The sequence below is a fragment of the Hydra vulgaris genome, chromosome 14, assembly GCF_038396675.1.
Source record: "Hydra vulgaris chromosome 14, alternate assembly HydraT2T_AEP".
Taxonomy (NCBI): domain Eukaryota; kingdom Metazoa; phylum Cnidaria; class Hydrozoa; order Anthoathecata; family Hydridae; genus Hydra; species Hydra vulgaris.
Window position 1 is genome coordinate 25,000,001 of NC_088933.1, and position 17,319 is coordinate 25,017,319.

At 26.9% G+C, this 17,319-nt stretch overlaps 1 protein-coding gene and 1 non-coding gene across 2 annotated transcripts in view; one reads left to right on the forward strand and one right to left on the reverse strand.

The window, feature by feature from the left end:
- LOC101240476 (ankyrin repeat domain-containing protein 26) overlaps nucleotides 1-17,319 on the reverse strand; it is a 74,170-nt gene that overhangs the window by 16,407 nt on the left and 40,444 nt on the right. The window contains exons 13-33 of the mRNA XM_065817753.1: nucleotides 15,001-15,133; nucleotides 13,407-13,559; nucleotides 11,346-13,320; nucleotides 8,863-8,954; nucleotides 6,975-7,062; nucleotides 6,803-6,898; nucleotides 6,423-6,495; nucleotides 4,226-4,292; nucleotides 3,979-4,117; nucleotides 3,648-3,827; nucleotides 3,024-3,174; nucleotides 2,751-2,921; nucleotides 2,487-2,591; nucleotides 2,225-2,359; nucleotides 1,980-2,144; nucleotides 1,844-1,900; nucleotides 1,435-1,554; nucleotides 1,254-1,300; nucleotides 764-863; nucleotides 454-501; nucleotides 209-334 (exon numbers count right to left, since the gene is read on the reverse strand). Coding sequence (XP_065673825.1) covers nucleotides 209-334; nucleotides 454-501; nucleotides 764-863; nucleotides 1,254-1,300; nucleotides 1,435-1,554; nucleotides 1,844-1,900; nucleotides 1,980-2,144; nucleotides 2,225-2,359; nucleotides 2,487-2,591; nucleotides 2,751-2,921; nucleotides 3,024-3,174; nucleotides 3,648-3,827; nucleotides 3,979-4,117; nucleotides 4,226-4,292; nucleotides 6,423-6,495; nucleotides 6,803-6,898; nucleotides 6,975-7,062; nucleotides 8,863-8,954; nucleotides 11,346-13,320; nucleotides 13,407-13,559; nucleotides 15,001-15,133 — 4,221 coding nt within the window. The remainder of the gene's footprint in view (nucleotides 1-208; nucleotides 335-453; nucleotides 502-763; nucleotides 864-1,253; nucleotides 1,301-1,434; nucleotides 1,555-1,843; nucleotides 1,901-1,979; nucleotides 2,145-2,224; nucleotides 2,360-2,486; nucleotides 2,592-2,750; nucleotides 2,922-3,023; nucleotides 3,175-3,647; nucleotides 3,828-3,978; nucleotides 4,118-4,225; nucleotides 4,293-6,422; nucleotides 6,496-6,802; nucleotides 6,899-6,974; nucleotides 7,063-8,862; nucleotides 8,955-11,345; nucleotides 13,321-13,406; nucleotides 13,560-15,000; nucleotides 15,134-17,319) is intronic.
- On the forward strand, nucleotides 6,587-6,660 carry trnan-guu (transfer RNA asparagine (anticodon GUU)). Its single transcript has one exon. It is a non-coding gene; the product is annotated as a tRNA-Asn (tRNA).

The window sequence follows — 17,319 nt, forward strand, 5'->3', positions numbered from 1 at the left end:
ATCTTTAAACTTTAAACTCCCTCTAATACAAGGCTATAGAGTTGGATTAGCAGAAAATCTTAACTATAAAAAAACAAACAAACATATAATCACAAACAAAAAAAAACAAAAAAAAGATACAGCTATATTTTAGTAATAGGTTTATAATAATTTTATTTAATAACTTTACAATAGTATTATTTGAATATTGACAATAAATAATACTTACACTTAAAAGTTTTTGGTACTTCGAATTTTTCTCCTTAATTTTCAAATCGCTTTCTTGAAGTTTGGATTCAAAAGCTTCTAATCGCAGCATGTTTTGCTGGTTTATTAATAGAAGTTCTGATTTTTCCTATAATACATATTCTAAAGTTATGTTTCAAATTTAATTCAAATTTAATAAACTAATGAATATAAGGCTAAATAAATTTATTATATTATTATATAGGTAGCTTAAATTAAAAATTGAACCTTCAAAAAGTCATTTTGAAGTAAGATCATATTAGAATTCATACTATCCTAAAAAAAATAATACGAACTTGAAATACTAAATGTCATTTAGATATAAGATAAAACAGAAACAAAATAAATTTGAAAAAGTTAAAACAGCAGAAAAAAGAAAATTAAAAAAACTTTAATAAGTATAAATTTTTTAATAAGTATAAATTTTTAATATACATATATATTAAAATAATATTTAACAACTTAAGCTAAATTTATTATTTTTATTTTATTTTAAATTTTTACATTATAAAACATATTTTCAAATTTAAATACAAACCTGTTTTACATTAGTAGAATGTTCTTTTTCAACAAGCTGTTCTTTAGTAACATCAAGCTCTTTTTTTACATAATAAAGCTCATTCAGAGTACTTTTATTCCTAGAAAAATATTTTTTGATGATGCACTAATTTTGTTACAATATTTTACTTAAAAAATTTTGTTACAATATTTTACAATGGAACTTTTTTACAATATTTTACTAAGGAATTTTGATAAATTATTTTACTAAAGTATTTCATTATAATATTTTACAATGGAATTTTGTTAAAATATTTTGCTGATGGATTTTGTTATAATATTTTACAAAGGAATTTTGCTACAATATTTTACAATGGAATTTGACACGTGGATTGCAATTTGCAAAACAATTCATTTCTTCAAATCATTCAATTAATTAAAAATTAAATATTGTAAAGAACTTTAAAAGAATAATAAATAATAAGTAAAACAACAAAACACTTAAAGTATTAAACAAATTTTAAAAATACTTTTCTTCTTCCAATTCAAGTTTGGTTGTTAACTTGGAATTTAATTCCTAAAAAGTAATAGTAAGGTAGTGTACAAAATGTTACGATTTTGAAATAAAAACATTAAAATAAATAAGTAACTTTTAAAGAAGGTATGTGTTAATGACTTAAATAAAATAAGTTTAACCTTGTATTCTTTTACCTGGTTATTTTTTATTTTATTTTCTAACAGCAGAACTGCCTCTCTTAAAGTCTGCACTTCATTACTATTCTGCATGAATTCCTCTCGCTTCCCTGACAATGCCAATTCAATTGATTGCAGCTAGCTCAAGAAACAAAATTTGTAATACAATGGTTAGAGCTATGTTATAATTCATTTAAAATGCAAAGAAAGCAACTTAGCAAAATTTTAAGCAAAATATCAATTACTCAGTTAAATTTTAAAAACATTTTAAAAGTTAAAATAATCATATATATTAATTTGAACAAATGATTTAAACAATAAAACAGTAATTTTTTCCTTGAAAGCTTAATTCCAATGATAAAGTATTTTCAGAAATGTTAAATAAATGTTTTCATATGACAAAATTTTTGATGAACCTAGAATATACCTGATCAGTAAGCGAGTTTGCAGAAAGTTCAGATGATTCCAAGCGTTTTAGTGCACTCTAATAATTTAATAAAAATACATAAATAAAATTGAAAGCATACTATTTTATTCTTTTATTAAAGTTTTTAAAAAAACACCTTTAACTGATCTTTTGTAAAAGCAAGATCCTTTTCTAGACTTAACTTTTCGTAATGTCCCTTTTCTCTCTCTATTATTGCTTGTTTTTCTATAGTTAATTTATCAGCAGATACTTTATCAAGCTCTATATCAGACTGTTTTAATCGATTTTGGAGACTGTGAACCTGAAAAATAAAATAAAATTTTTGTATAAATTTAAAACTATTATTAAACAAAAAATGTAATTACAATAGAACTAATATACCTCTTCACTGAGCCTATGCGATTGATTTTCCTCCTTTTCCAATAGCATTTGTAGCTTTGCCATTTCAATTTTGAAGTTTGACTTTTCATTCTCCAAATGAAGTTGTGTCTGAATCAACTCTTTCTCAACTAAAACCTTTTAAACATTTCCCAAAAAAAATTATTGAAATTATTAAAGAATACAAATTAGACTTAAGGAATAAGAAAAGTGAAAATACTTTAAACAAATAAAAAAAATTTGAAAAAATACAAAAATAACTGACTATTTTATCAGACTTTGAATCACAGCTTTTTTGTAAAGAGCTTAACTCTGTTTCTAGTCGATGTTTAAGTTCTTCGTATTTAGAATTTGCACTGGAAAGTTCAACCTAGGAAGATTATTTTTTATAAGTATAAAAAAGACAAAAAATGTTGTAATTAATTGTAAATAATTTTGAGTAAATAGGTTTTTAAAGCCTGCAAATTATTTATTATTTAGTGTTTTGATTTTTGTATTAAACTTTGGTATTAAGTTGAATTTTAATTACATTAGTCTTGGCTAGTTCAACTTTTAAAAAGTCTGCCGAGCTCTCAACTTGTTTTTTTGTTTCATCTAGCATATGAATTTTGGAAATGGCTTGTGCATGATCTAAAGAAGACTTTCTTGCTTCAGTCAATATAAGCTCATGTTGGTGTAGTTGATCTTTGTACAACTCCTCCTGTTAAATCAATTCACTGTATTTAAATAGCAATTAAAACATTAAAATTTAAACAAAATTAAAAATTGTAAAAACCTAGAACATAAAAATATTTTGCATTACCTGAAAAGATCTTGCCTTTTTTTCAGCATCAAGAAGAACTTTGAGCTCTTCTTTTTCAGATTCCAATTTTAAAATTCGATTTTGAAGTATTTTTAAATCAGATAAAGTCTGTTGACTAACCTGCTCCAGTGATAGTCTTTCTTCAACCTCTCTAATAGTCAAAAAGATAAAAACTCTGATTAAAGTAATTATTATTTTGCATTTTAAAATATACAGTAATTATCATTTCATATTTTAAAATTCAAAGTTATTATATTTTCATATTAAAAATCTAAAATAATCATCATTTCATATTTTAAAATGCAAAGTAACTATTATTTCATATTTTAAAATCCAAAGTAATCATTTCATATTTTAGAATTTAAAGTAATTATTATTAAATTAAGTAACAATTATTAATTTTAAAATCTAAAGTAATTATCCTAAGTACTAATTATCATTTCATAATTTAGATAACTATCATTTTAAACAAAAAATAATAAAAAAAAATCTTATTTTAAAATTTATTTTAAAATCACAGTTATATTAAATTTATCCACCAAGCATAAGATTTTAAGCACCAAATTATTTTAGAAAAAGTTTTTTTAAAAAATAAATGAATTAACTTAATAAAAAAAGTCTTACTTTGTAGCTTTTTGATTTGATTTGTTTATCTGATCTTTAAGCTGTTGACAAATTTTTTCAGCTACCATTCTTGCTTCTGCTTCTTGATCAAGTTTGTATTTTACACTGCGCAATTGTAAATCTAAATCCAATAGACTTTTTTCCTTGTCTGAATTTCCATGAGTTAACAGCTCTATAGTTCTAGAAAATGTCATTTTATAAAAATTTACACAAAAAAAAAAAGTTTTAAGAAGAAAAATGTTCTTTAAGTATGCATAGCAACAAAAATATTTAAATAAAAAGATTTTTTAGAGAGAATTTTTATAACAAATTATTTAAAAAAATGAAAGACCTGTGCATTTCTGTAATATCACATTCCATCTCTTTACTTAAGTGATCCTGAACAATAGCTTTCTCCATTAACAAATTTAACTTGTTTCGAGTGAGATCCAACTCTTTCTGCAAACTTCTGTTCTGTGCTTCATCTTTATCTTCAAATCAAATAAGACATTTACCAAAACTTGTTGTAATTGAATCATAAAATAAAGCATTTAAAGAAATTAAAAAGAAAAAAAAAAAAAAAAAAAAAAAAAAAATACATTCATCTTTTTTAGGAGTTGAAGTGCTCTTAAGGTGGTCAAGAGTATTTCCTTCACCATGGTGCTTCTAAACATAACACTTTTATGATTAAATGCATTTAACTGGAAAAGTTCAATAATACAAAAAAAATTCTAAGAAAAAATCTATAATTATAATTAAAAAAAAATCCATTAAAAAATAATAATAAAAAAAATAAAAATTCTAATAAAAAAGACTAACATGCCTTTAATAAGACAGAGGGTAGGGAGCGGGTGAAGGCGCAAGGTTATTAGGGCCTTGTGAATGTTTATTACCTTATTTAAAGATAAATTAGATAAAATTTAAAGGGCTCTACTTAATACTCTTTTTTTGGATAGAAACTTTTTTATGTTATGGAGGAGAAAAGGAAGAGATGGGGGGTGGGTGGGTGGGTGGGGGAAGAAGAGGAGGAGGGGGTGGAAGAAGAGGAGGAGGGGGTGAAGCACAATCATTAATTTCTAAAAAAAGGCCCTCTATCTTGAAATTTTTTGAACAACAACAACAAAAAAGGTCCTCTAGAAAAAAGTGACGAGACAGTGAGTCGGCGGAGGGGGGCCGCGTCATCGGCCCTGCTTCTTATACTTTTACATTATTAAATTATGTCAACGTCATTCGCCGAATTAGCAGAAATATACCAATGAAATATAAAAATATACAAATAATAATAATAAAAACGCAATTTTATAAAATATTAATTATCAAAACCGCGTTAAAGTGAAGCAGATTTTCGGATGGCTATAGGCCGGGTGAATAAAAATGAGCAATTGCTTTTACTTAATAATTGGTCAGCTTTACGTAAATAAGGAGTTTTGCTCAAATTTTTATTCACGTAAAGTTAAGCAATTTACTCAGTAATTGCACAGCTTTAGGGGTTGTCCATAAAGTACGTACGCCAAAAATTTTGAAATTTGACCCCCCCTCCCCCCTGTTGCCATGCGTACTTTTATGTCCCCCCCCCCTTAAAAGTACGTACGTTTCTCAAATACCCCCCCCCCATCCCTCTAGTATTTGGGCGAAAGGTTTATGCGGCGCAATAGTCGACGGAGATCCAGGTTCGATTCTCGGTGAAATCTCGGAAAATTTTTTTTATTTTTTTAACGAATCAAATGTAAATAAACTATACTTAAGGTGGACGTTTTTTTCAGGCACCCCTCTTTAGTAAGTAAAAAACGTGTCTAAGGTGAGATCAGTAATATTGAAAACAAAGGGTAAAACCCAGTGGGAGGGAGCAACAGCAAATTTTGTGCCCTTTTGCTATTTTAAGAAGCTTTTTATTTTAGCAAAACCTAGCGGTCTTTGAGACGCCATTGACACGTTTTTTTTGGGGTGACTCCGTCCCATCAACCACGGCCCTCAGGTCTTACTCAGGGCCAGTATATAAGGGCAGGCATGTGTGCATAGGCCCCCTCAGTATTTTTTGATGTTTTGATTTTTGATGATAGAACACTTTCACACAACGTGCAAACTTAAGTTTGTTAATATGCCAAATGAGGTGGCCTTGCAAAAAATTTGGATGGCGGAGGCCATCCAAATTTTTTTCCAAATCCAAAAGTTATAGCCATGCAAAATTTACACCCCTCTCATTTTGGGGGTCGGGAGGGTAAGCGTTTTAAGGCTTTTTGTTCACAGGCCTCCGCCATCCCGATATTTTGCAAGGCCTCCTCATTTGGCATAGGTATAAACAAACTTAAGTTATGAGTTTGCACGATGTGTGAAAGTGTCCTATCTGCAACATCAAAAAATTCTGAGGGCGCCCATACATGTGTGTGCATAGAGGAAAACTAGACCCTCTACTTCATATACCATACATCTTTTTATGTTGGCAAACTAGAATCTTTAGTCAGAATGTAACTTTTCTATTGATTAGCTGGTTAATTGTGATAAATTAGAAAATCGAAGTACGTACTTTTAAATTGAACCCCCCCCCCCTCCCATACGCTTTCGTACGCTTTTTGAAGACCCCCCCTCCCCCCTATGAGCGTACGTACTTTATGGACGACCCCTTACCTGAATAAAAACTTAATCAAAATTGCTAAAGGGTTCATTCACGTAAAGCTGACGAATTACTGAGTAAAAGCAATTGCTCATTTTTATTCACCCGGCCTTATATCTGCTTGTAATAAAATTTAAAAAAATATATCATTATTGAACTTTCCGTTTTTTTGAATTAATACTTACTAAACTTTGAATTATTGCGCTTTTACTAGACATATCCATATCAATAACAAGAAAATCATCCGTTTCCACATGTCTAAAAAAATATATAACAAATCATTTAATTCAATTACAAGTATTAACCATTTATTTTAAAATATTATTATTAAATTCTTAACAACATATATGCTTCCGTGGCGCAATTGGTTAGCGCGTTCGGCTGTTAACCGAAAGGTTGGTGGTTCAAGCCCACCCGGGAGCGAATAAAGTTTTGGTTTTCATATTTTGATTAAACGTTCATGATAAACATTTATAATATATTATCTAATTTTATAAAGTCGCGCATAAACATATCATACCGATGTGTACTTAATAATTAGTTTAATATTAAAAAATTGGCTTGCCTGTTTATTTCAATTGAACTCATAGCCAGAACTTTCTTTCTTGCAAGGTCTCTATGGATTTTAGATGTGGCAAGACAATCTTCTAGCTCCTTTGATCTTAAAAGAACAAGAAAATCGTAACTTAAATTATGTTAGAACTCCTGCGAGAGAACGAAAAAAGTTATTTCCAAACCTTCCAGCAAATTCGTTGTGATTAATTTCATTTGTATGCATATCTGGCAAATCAACAGTCACTTCATTAACTTTACCGCGCGTAGTTTCTATAACAGATAACAAATTTTTTAAAATTGCAAAATAAAATTCTTTTATTGCGATAATTAAATTAAATAGTTTAGCAAAGTGAAGAAAATAGTAAAAAGTATTAAAAAAACAAAAAACTATATGTACTTTTCTAGTAAGACCGTATTAAATCAATAAAATGATACAAAGTGAAGCAATTTTAATTAACCGTTTTTCATGAAAAGAATTACGAAAAAGATTAATATTTTTGAATTAATTATTTTCAAAAATAAGACGCCAAAAAAAATGACTTTGAGATCGCCCATAAAATACGTCACGCAATTATCAACTGTTTTTGACCCCCCCCCCCCCCGTTACAAAATCGTATACACTTGAATCGTATAACACTATGAACCGTCACAAAACCACCAACCCCCCTCCCCCATATAGCGTGACGTAATTTATGGACGACTCCTTCAACAGTAATTTAAAATAGCAACGCGAGTAATTTAACGATGGAAGTATCCACCTGACAAAACAATGGATTCAAATACAATAGGACGCAGTATAATGTTTCAGTGTTAGTTGACAAAATAATATAAAAAGATTATTTTTTTTAAATACATATATAGCAATTGAAATGAATAAAAGCATCAAAAACCTTTAAAGGTTTCAAATCAGAGTTGATTAAATTTTAACTTAGATCAACATGCTAAAGACACTGATTTTCACGCAACTTTCAAGTACACATTTACTAAATGAATAAAGTAAACTGGTGAATATTTAACAGATGTATAATACTTAGGTACTTAGAATAATGGCTTCACTGCCAAGTTTTTTAAAGTTGTTTAAAAGTTTAATAATGAATGATGTTTTTGAACTAAAAAATATGGTTTTCAAACTTCAATATTGACGACTTAATCTAACGCGATAATTCTCGCTAAAAAACAAGATAACTCTCGCTAAAACACGATAACTCTCGTTAAAAACACAACTCTCGCTAAAAAACAAGATAACTCTTGCTAAAAAATTGTATTTAGCATCATTTTTTTTTTTTGTTAAAATGACTATTGCTATAAGAGATTTTAATTCACCCAACTTGACAAAACTTAGGTATTTTATTTTAATTCTTCCCAAGGTCAGAAGGGAAGGGGTAGCCGTCCGTTATTTCAAATGTTCACAATTTCAAGGGTTTAACGCAATATGCATTTTTCTAACAAGGGATCGTCCATAAATTACGTAACGCAAACTTTCACAATAAACAAAACAAAAAAGATCAAAAGTTTTCCCTCGCAGAGTCTTAATTCAAATAAAAAATCAAAATAGCCCATTAAGTTTAATGAAAATTGTCGCGTAAAAGAGCTTAGTATCTCCCTACTTCGGTTTTTTAAATATATTTTGCATTGCGTAATTAGTGGACAATCCCTAAGAATGTTTGAAACTACTTTTTTTGTACGCGAGACAATATAGTATACAAAACATGCAATTAAAGTCATGTGACCTGTTTTTTTAATAAACTGAAACAACGAATGTTGACCAAATTTAAACAAGTCACGTCAACCTAAATTTTCATTAACCAAAACTACTGATACGTCTTTTATGATGTATTTTATACATACTCTTTAAATACATCGTTTTTTATACGTCTTTAGTCACAGCTTATAATAAGCTTTTCGCATTAGTTTTTAATACTTAAAACCATAATATGTTGTAAAGTATAAAAAACTGTAAGCAAAACTTTAAAACCTGCTTTGTAATTTAATTTTGTAATAAAAATTATTATACATGCTGCTATGAAAATAAATTATTATTCTCAATAATAACATTTTATTTTTACTCACCTCTTTTATCTTCATCTTGTTCTCGACCCAAAACCACTTTTTTATGCAGCGATTCCTCTTTTTTCTTGTACTCTTCTTCTAACGCTTGTAATCTTCAAAACAAAAATTTCAATTTACAATTATTATAAAAGAATTAAGATTTTTTTGTTACTATATTTTTTGTAGGATTTCATATCATCAAAGGTTTTTTGTCGAGGTAAAAAGAGTATTAAAATTAGGACCGACTAAAAAATTAAATTTTATAAAAAATTTAATTAAACAATTAGATTATGACACAAACAGTAAAAATGGCGCATGTTCGATATAATAATATACCCGTCAATTTTTTAAAACAAACAATTTTGATCGAAGACAATGTAATGCTAGTTTAACGTATCTTTTTAGAGAAAGCGAAAAAAAAAGACGACGTCATCTACGAAAAAATAAAAATCCATTACATATTTCTGAATAAAGGGCTTACATTCAAGGATATTTACAATTAGTAAAATAAATCAGTTTATGCAAACACATATAATGCTTATAATATATATTAAAAATAAAAATAGTACAAACATGTAATAACAATAGCAATGGCAAAACTAACAATATACAAAAATACCAACATTAATAAAAATAATGATAATAATAATAATAATAATAATAATAAAAATAACAATAATAGTATGTTTTTAACAATTATATTTAATTATAATAATAATAATGATGATAATAAAAATAGCAACGGTATGATAATAAAAATAACAACATTAATAATAAAAACAATAATAGTAATGATAAAATAATAATAATAATAACAGTAATAGTGTCAAGCAGTAGTATTAGTGTAAGCATAAAATAGAAACAACAGAGAAGCAGTAAAATAAATAAATTAAAAAAAAAGAAGTAAATATTAGTAAATAATAAATAAAATGAAAAATAAATATAAAAAGTAAATAATAATAACCAGAAGTGGTTTTGTTCATCCACAACTTAACTGAGTGGGCAGATAAATCTAACAAACTTTTCCTAAATTTGAGGAGCTTTGTTATTGGAGACTTATTGCCATTCATAAAGGCAAGCGGTCAATTTGACAGGCTAACACATGGTATGACAGTCAATTGTTTTTTTTGGACGGTCAAAAGTTTAATTTTTTTCTTTGTTCAAACTTTTATCTTAGTAAGGGGTCGTCCATAAAGTACGTACGCTTTGTTTTCTCCACCCCCCGCCCTCACTGCGCATTTTGCAATAGCTTTTTTGAGTACTCTCCACCTCCTTAAAAGTACCTGCGCTTTTAACATTTTATGATACTTTTTTATTTTAGTTTTTTAACATTTTATGATATTTTTTTAATTTAGTGTTTCCTTTCTTTTATAATTGACCCACTGCCCTCCCATTTCATATACGCTATTTGCATACCCCCTCTTCCCCTTCCAGCGTACGTACTTTATGGACGATCCCTAATTGTAATAATACATACAAAAAAAAAACGACTAATGCTTGAAAATTAAGGAATTTGTATTCCTTTTAAAACAATAATTTTATATAAAGTCAGAGCATTTTTAAATGGAAACCCAAATAACAAACTTCAAGTTACCCGCTAATGTTAATAGTTTCAAATAACTCTCGCGCGCACATGTTTCCATTCAATTAAAAAAGGAAGTTTGATGCGCTCCAAATAAATTAATTTTGAACTTTTTTTTTAAATACCATAGCGATTTTTATAAAATATAAAAAAATTTAAAGCCGGTCAAATACTTAATAATAAAAAAAATTGTTTTGTGAAATGCTACTATAACAGTTATTTATGTTGCACAATGCGAAGTTTTTATTAAAAATATATTTTCATATCGTCTAATTTCTTCGTCTGATTTCTTCATTAATAGAAGAAAAAATATGCAAAGGCATTGATAATTTTTAATTTATTTAAAAATAATTTATTCGTTGCAATGATTTCGCAAATGGCGTGAAAAGCTACGAGAAAATTAAATAAAAAGATTGAATGAAAGAATAAACATAGTACTAAGAAGAAAATCGCTTTGTGAAACCTACTATAAAAATTACTGTTACATAAAACGAGGTTTTCACTATATATATATATATATATATATATATATATATATATATATATATATATATATATATATATATATATATATATATATATATATACATATATATATATACATATATATACATATACATATATATACACATATATACATATATAAACATATATATATATATATATATATATATATATATATATATATATATATATATATATATATATATATATATATAAATATATATACAATTATATACATATACATATATATATATATATATATATATATATATATATATATATATATATATATATATATATATATATATATATATATATATATATAAAATCATAAATATAAAAACTATAGATTTAATATAACTTATTTGATAAATATTTATATTGCATACTAGACGTTATATGTGATAATTTAAAGTACCTTTTTTCCCATGCTTCTTTAGCAGACGATTCCATTACTGCCAACTCTTGCTTTTTATTAAGTTCCATTATTTTTAGAGACTTGGCTAATTCTGTTTCTCTTTTCTCAGCCTCTAGATCAAAATTTTCTTTTCGTTGAATTTCTTTAAATTCTAAACTTTTTTCCTTTTCAACAAATTTTAGTTCTATTTCTGCAATTTTTTCGTTAAGCTGACTTTCATGTTTGTTTTTTTGTTCTGTTGCCTCAATTGACAACGATTTTAACTTCTTTTCATGTTCTGCATATAATTCCTCCTCTAAAACTTTCATATTTGCAAACAACTGTTTCTTTAAGTTAACCTCTTCACTTTCAATTCTTGCATGTAAACTCTGTCGTAGAACTTCTTCTTCTTGAACTAAACTCTCTTTTAGAGTTTTTTCCTTTTCTTTTAATGTTTCTAAGCTATACTCGAGTGTCTCAATATGGGTTTTCATTGTTTCAATATTAGAATATGTGTTCTTTTCTTCTAATTTTTCATTAAAATTTCTTTGATAATCTGTTTGAATTTGATTTATTCTCTCTTGAAGTTCTTCCTCTTTCTTATTAATCAGACTTTCTATATCTTTTGCTCTTTTATTTTCCATCTCAATTTTGATTTTTTTCTCATTTTCAATAATAGCCAATAATTTCAACTCCATTTCATTTCTTAAATCAACCAAATTTTGCATTTCTTTTTGGAGCTTCTCTATAAGTCCCTGACTTGCTTGTTCAGTTTTTATCATTGCTTGTATCGATTCTTCTTTAAATAAAATTTCTTTTTTTAAGCTAACCTCCAATTCAACCAATTGCTGCTTTAATAATTCTTTAGCTTGTACTTCAGAATCTAGCAAAAGTTTTGTTTCAACTAGCCTATTTTCTTTTTCAAATAATTGAGCTTTCAAAACTTGTTCTTCTTTTACCAGCATTTCTTTCTGAGTCTCAAACTCTTTTTCCCTTAAATAAAAGCTTTCAGTTTTCATTGTAAGTTCTTTCTGAAGTAGTTGGACTCTCTCCATTTCTTTTTCAATTAATTTTTCTTTTTCAGCAATTAGTAGTATTCTTTTGTCATCATCTACATCTTTTTGTTGTATCTCATTTGTATCATGAATTTTTCCAATAGAAACAGCAGCTAATTGAGAAATTTCAATTATTCTTTCACTAAAGTTTTCCGAAATTTTTTCTTCAACTGCATTTTCTTCCTTTCTGTACTTATTATTTTTTTTATGAATCTCAACTTCATCTTTTATTTCTATTTCTGTACTTTCTAAATTTTGACATATTTTAGCAAACTTTACTGATTTGCATTCAACATTGTTCAAGACAGGTTGACAAAGCTTTCCTTGAGGAACAAAACCATTATCCACATTCTGAACTATGTTTGAATGGCTGCTTATCTTTGACTCCATTAAGTTTAGACTAACTGCATTGTCATCAAACATTGGCAATGGACATGTAGGTTCTTTAACACTGGTAGAAATCTCTTCACTGAACTTGGAATTGCTGTTTTCCTCACTTAAACTAAAATCATCAAAACTTTCAGAACTTTCTTTTATTTCTTGATCAGCTTCATCAACTACTTCTCCATCACTTCTACTTAAAGAATGAGTAGATTCTGAATTTTGAATGCTAACAACAATTTTATCCTCTATATTTTTGTCAGCTTGACTTTCATACAATAAATTAGGTTGTTTATTTGTATGATTGTCTATTTTTTGGCCTCCATCACTTGTATCTCCATCATCATATAGCACAGTGGATTCACTAGAGCTATCAAAAACAATATGCGCTGTTTCCTTTTTTACCTGATCTCCTGGTATCAACTCTAAATTTTCTGTCCCAGAATTATTTTTAACTTTACCTTGATCAGCTGAACCTAACGGTAAAAGCATTTTAGTTGCAACAAATGAATTTGGAGTAGGAAGGATAGCTACTTCATCATTTTTCTTTAAAACGTGATCTAGAACATTATGATTATTACATGTGGATTTTTATAAAGCTTTTATAAAGCTTATTATTAAATGACTAAAAAAAAACATAACATACTGCTAGTCTGATTTATTTTGGTTAACTCTTTTCTCTTTCGCTGTTCAATTTCCCATTCTGATTCAGATTCTTCTTCTTCTGTGCTCGTCAAAATTCCTAGAGCAATCAAGTTCTTTTTTCGATCATCTTTACTTTTACTTTCTGTATTATTTTCTAAAGATAAAAAATTGTAAACGTTTTTAAAAATTAACATTTAGAAAAAATTCTCTGTCTACTGATAAGTATTATACTCAACTATTTTTAGTTTGTGTTTATTCTCTCTCTTTTTATTTCTATTTATGGGATAAATTAACAACAAATATTTTTTCCACAAAGGATAAAGATCTTTAGTAACAATTTAAAAATTACCTTAAAATTATTTAATTACTAAATTTAACTATTTAACTAGTAGCACACTAGTTTTCAATGTTCACTTTTTTATTTATTAAAATTAGAAATAATTAAGTCACTAGTAATTTAATTACTTAACAACAGAATTTACTCACCAAAATGATAGAATGCGAAAAAAAAAAACAAAAAACTGCTAATCTTTATGCCAATTTATGCCAAAAAAAAAGAAGTTTCAGAATGTCAGAAAAACTACTGAAATTGTTTAAAAAAGATGCATTTATTTAAACTTCTATATTATATATACCTCTAGTAATGTATTTGTGTTTCCATTCCCTCTTTCTTCCTCGACTGCTGAATAAATAAAATGTATACCTCATTATGTTCAACACCGAATATTTCTAGTGACAATATTGGTTACATTTTAATTTTTTTTTTGTCTAATACTTTTATTTAAAAAAACTAAGCAGATTGCAGTGTTTTTCTGCCTTAATTAGACACTAATATTTTATGCATAAAGTAACTCTGGGCAACAAGTATAAACCCGGTGAGATGAAATTATGTGTTCTTTATTAGTATTGCTCATAATTTCATAAATCACTTTCATGCATACAATATGCACAACCGGAATGGATGGCTTTACAACACCATTATAAAAGCAAGGGGACTTTAAAAGATCTCTTAATAGAATATATAGTCTCCAATCATCTGTTAAATGCTTAAAGCCAAGCTCATGAAACAGACCATTAGCATCTATGCAGAAACATGTATTGTATTTTTGATGTAAAATATAGGCAGTTAAATGTCTAGTTCTGAAATGATTCTTATTTTTTGCTGCAGCAGACAAATGCTCCAATGCTTAAAGCAAGAAATCTCTGCTTTTTATTTGGATAGTTAAGGGTCTCTTACAAGATAATTAAAATAAGCATTAGTTAAAAAGTGTGGTTTATCCTTGTATAATTCTTCTTCATAAGAAGCATCTTCTGAGCTTTCAGCATCTTCTTAACTTTTGACCAATACAATATAAACTATAACTAAATAAGTAAAACTAAACTATATAACTATGTTACTACTATCAAATTTAATAAACTAAAAGTGAAATACATTTATCAGTTGGTCAAATATTAAAACTTTTGCCACAAAATAAATCAAATAACTCTTAATTTTAAGTTATCAGTAGACAGAACATGCACTGTGCATTTATTAATTAAAATTTTCATAACAAAAACATTTTGATTATCAGATGCAAATATAATATAACAAATACCTTTAACAGTTTGTGAATCTTCTTTTGGGCGTAATATTCTTGGAGCTATTTTTGGCTTTGTGGGAGATAGAAGTACTTCTAAATCATTGTCTGGGTGATAATCATTAGTCTCTGGTGAAATTTCTTTGGTCAGCTATGAAAACAAATGGCTTAAATTTAAATACAACTTAGTTAAATAAAATAAATATTTAAAATATAAAAACTTGTTAAATGTGCTGCTGCAATTGGAAAGATATTAAATGAGATAAAACTGCTTCAAGTAAACAAAATCAAATTTAATAATCAAAAAACAATAACATATATTTCATATGTTCATGTATCAGTCTAGAATTTTTAAAAATAAAACTATTATGTCAAAAAAGTAAACTTAAACATAGATGATAATAAATTAAATTTTCAATATCCTAAAAAATCATTTATGGTAGGTGATGCCATATCACAGTAAGTAGGTAGATAGGTGATGCCATATAACAGTAAGTAAACAAAAATAGAAAAAATTAAAAATAACATTCGAAAAATATTTTTACTCAAATGTGATTATAGAAATTAATTAATAATTGAGAAAAAAATTTTCACTTAAAAACATGAAATTTACATCTGTTGCAGTTTCAGAGTTATGAAGTTTTAAAGTTAAAAATTTCTAATTACAGAAGGGGAAGACTTGACTCTATTTGCCTGATGGTTTTTGCTTCACATAAAACTCTGAGTAGTAATATTTTATTTTAAATATTAGTAATTTTGCCTGGTACTGTGGATAACATATATACCATATTCATACATTTATATATATATACATATATATATATATATATATATATATATATATATATATATATATATATATATAATATATATATATATATATATATATATATATATATATATATATATATATATGTAATATATATATATATATATATATTATTCATTGTTTTTAAGTGGTCCTTAAAAATAATTTTTTTTGTCTTCTCACTAAAAGTGTTCTATACAGCTTTTCAATATATCTTATTAAAAAATTTTTTTTTTTTATTTACTGCCACAAGAGCATGTGAGTTTGTAGACACTGGGAATAGGAATACCTATTATTGAGAATTAATTTGGACTTGTTATTGCATAAGATATTTTTTAATGTAGGTGGTGTAATAAAAATTATTTTGACATTGTAAGGCTTGAGTTTTGGACCTATTTATGGGAACCATGGAAGTTTAACCAGGGTGTTAGCCAGGAAAAAAATTCATACAGCGTTTTTGCAAAATTGGGATTTTAAGTGTGGCCTAAAAAAAAAAAAAGGTCATTGCATTCTGACATTTCAAAAAGTAGATAAATTTGACATTTTTTAGATACAAATAAATTTCAATCAAAATAAATTTTGCCTGGGTTATACTCATAGCAGAAATATTTTTCTATTTTATAAATGTTTCATTGTAATTATTCAACTTGTTTCATTCTGAGCAATCTTCTTGAGTTTTTAAAAGTTAACATCTTAGTTTTTATATAATTTAATTAAGTTGAAACATCTGGTATAGTATGTAAACTTATCCTTATAAATTTCTTTATATTAAATTACAATATTTCTAGGGGTTATATATACCCTCGTTATTCAAGTAATATAAAAAACCGTTAAAAAACAAACAAATAATAAAACTTCAATGTAATGTGTTCCTGCGTCTTAAATAAGAAAAATAAGGTTTCCAAAACAACGATGTGACGTAATCACCGCCGCCTTCATTCAAACCGCCTTCATTTGGAGAACACTGGTGATACTGTATTTCCAAGGACTCTCTCACTTTTCTCTTAAAATAGTCTACCTCTACTTAAACCATGTTGTTTTTATTCCAGTCAAAGGCACCATGGCAATTTCTAGAATACCCCGCAACAGCCAAATTTTTCCATTTTCCCTCAAAAGTATGTTTTTGATGCTGGCAAATGCGAGTTGAAATCTTGAGTTTTGTTTCACCTACATAGAACTTTCCACACAAACACTCCAGATTGTAGACTCTTGGGTAAGAGTTGTCGGGCAGGCGAGGCTTATTTTTGCTAAATACAAAATACTTTACCAAAATTTACAATAATTTTCAAAATTTATTTTTGTCATTGCTCGAAAGAAATTATTAGTCATTATACAACATTTATATAAAAATATCATTCATTCAGTCGTCCACATTTGTTTTTAGCAGCAGCAGTTTTTTGTATTTAGTATTTTAAATACTTTTTTAAAAGTATTTTTATTTTAAATACTTTTAAAGTATTTGTATTTGTATTTAAAATACTTTTTTGTTCCAGTATTTGTATTTGTATTTTAAATACTTTTATAAAGTA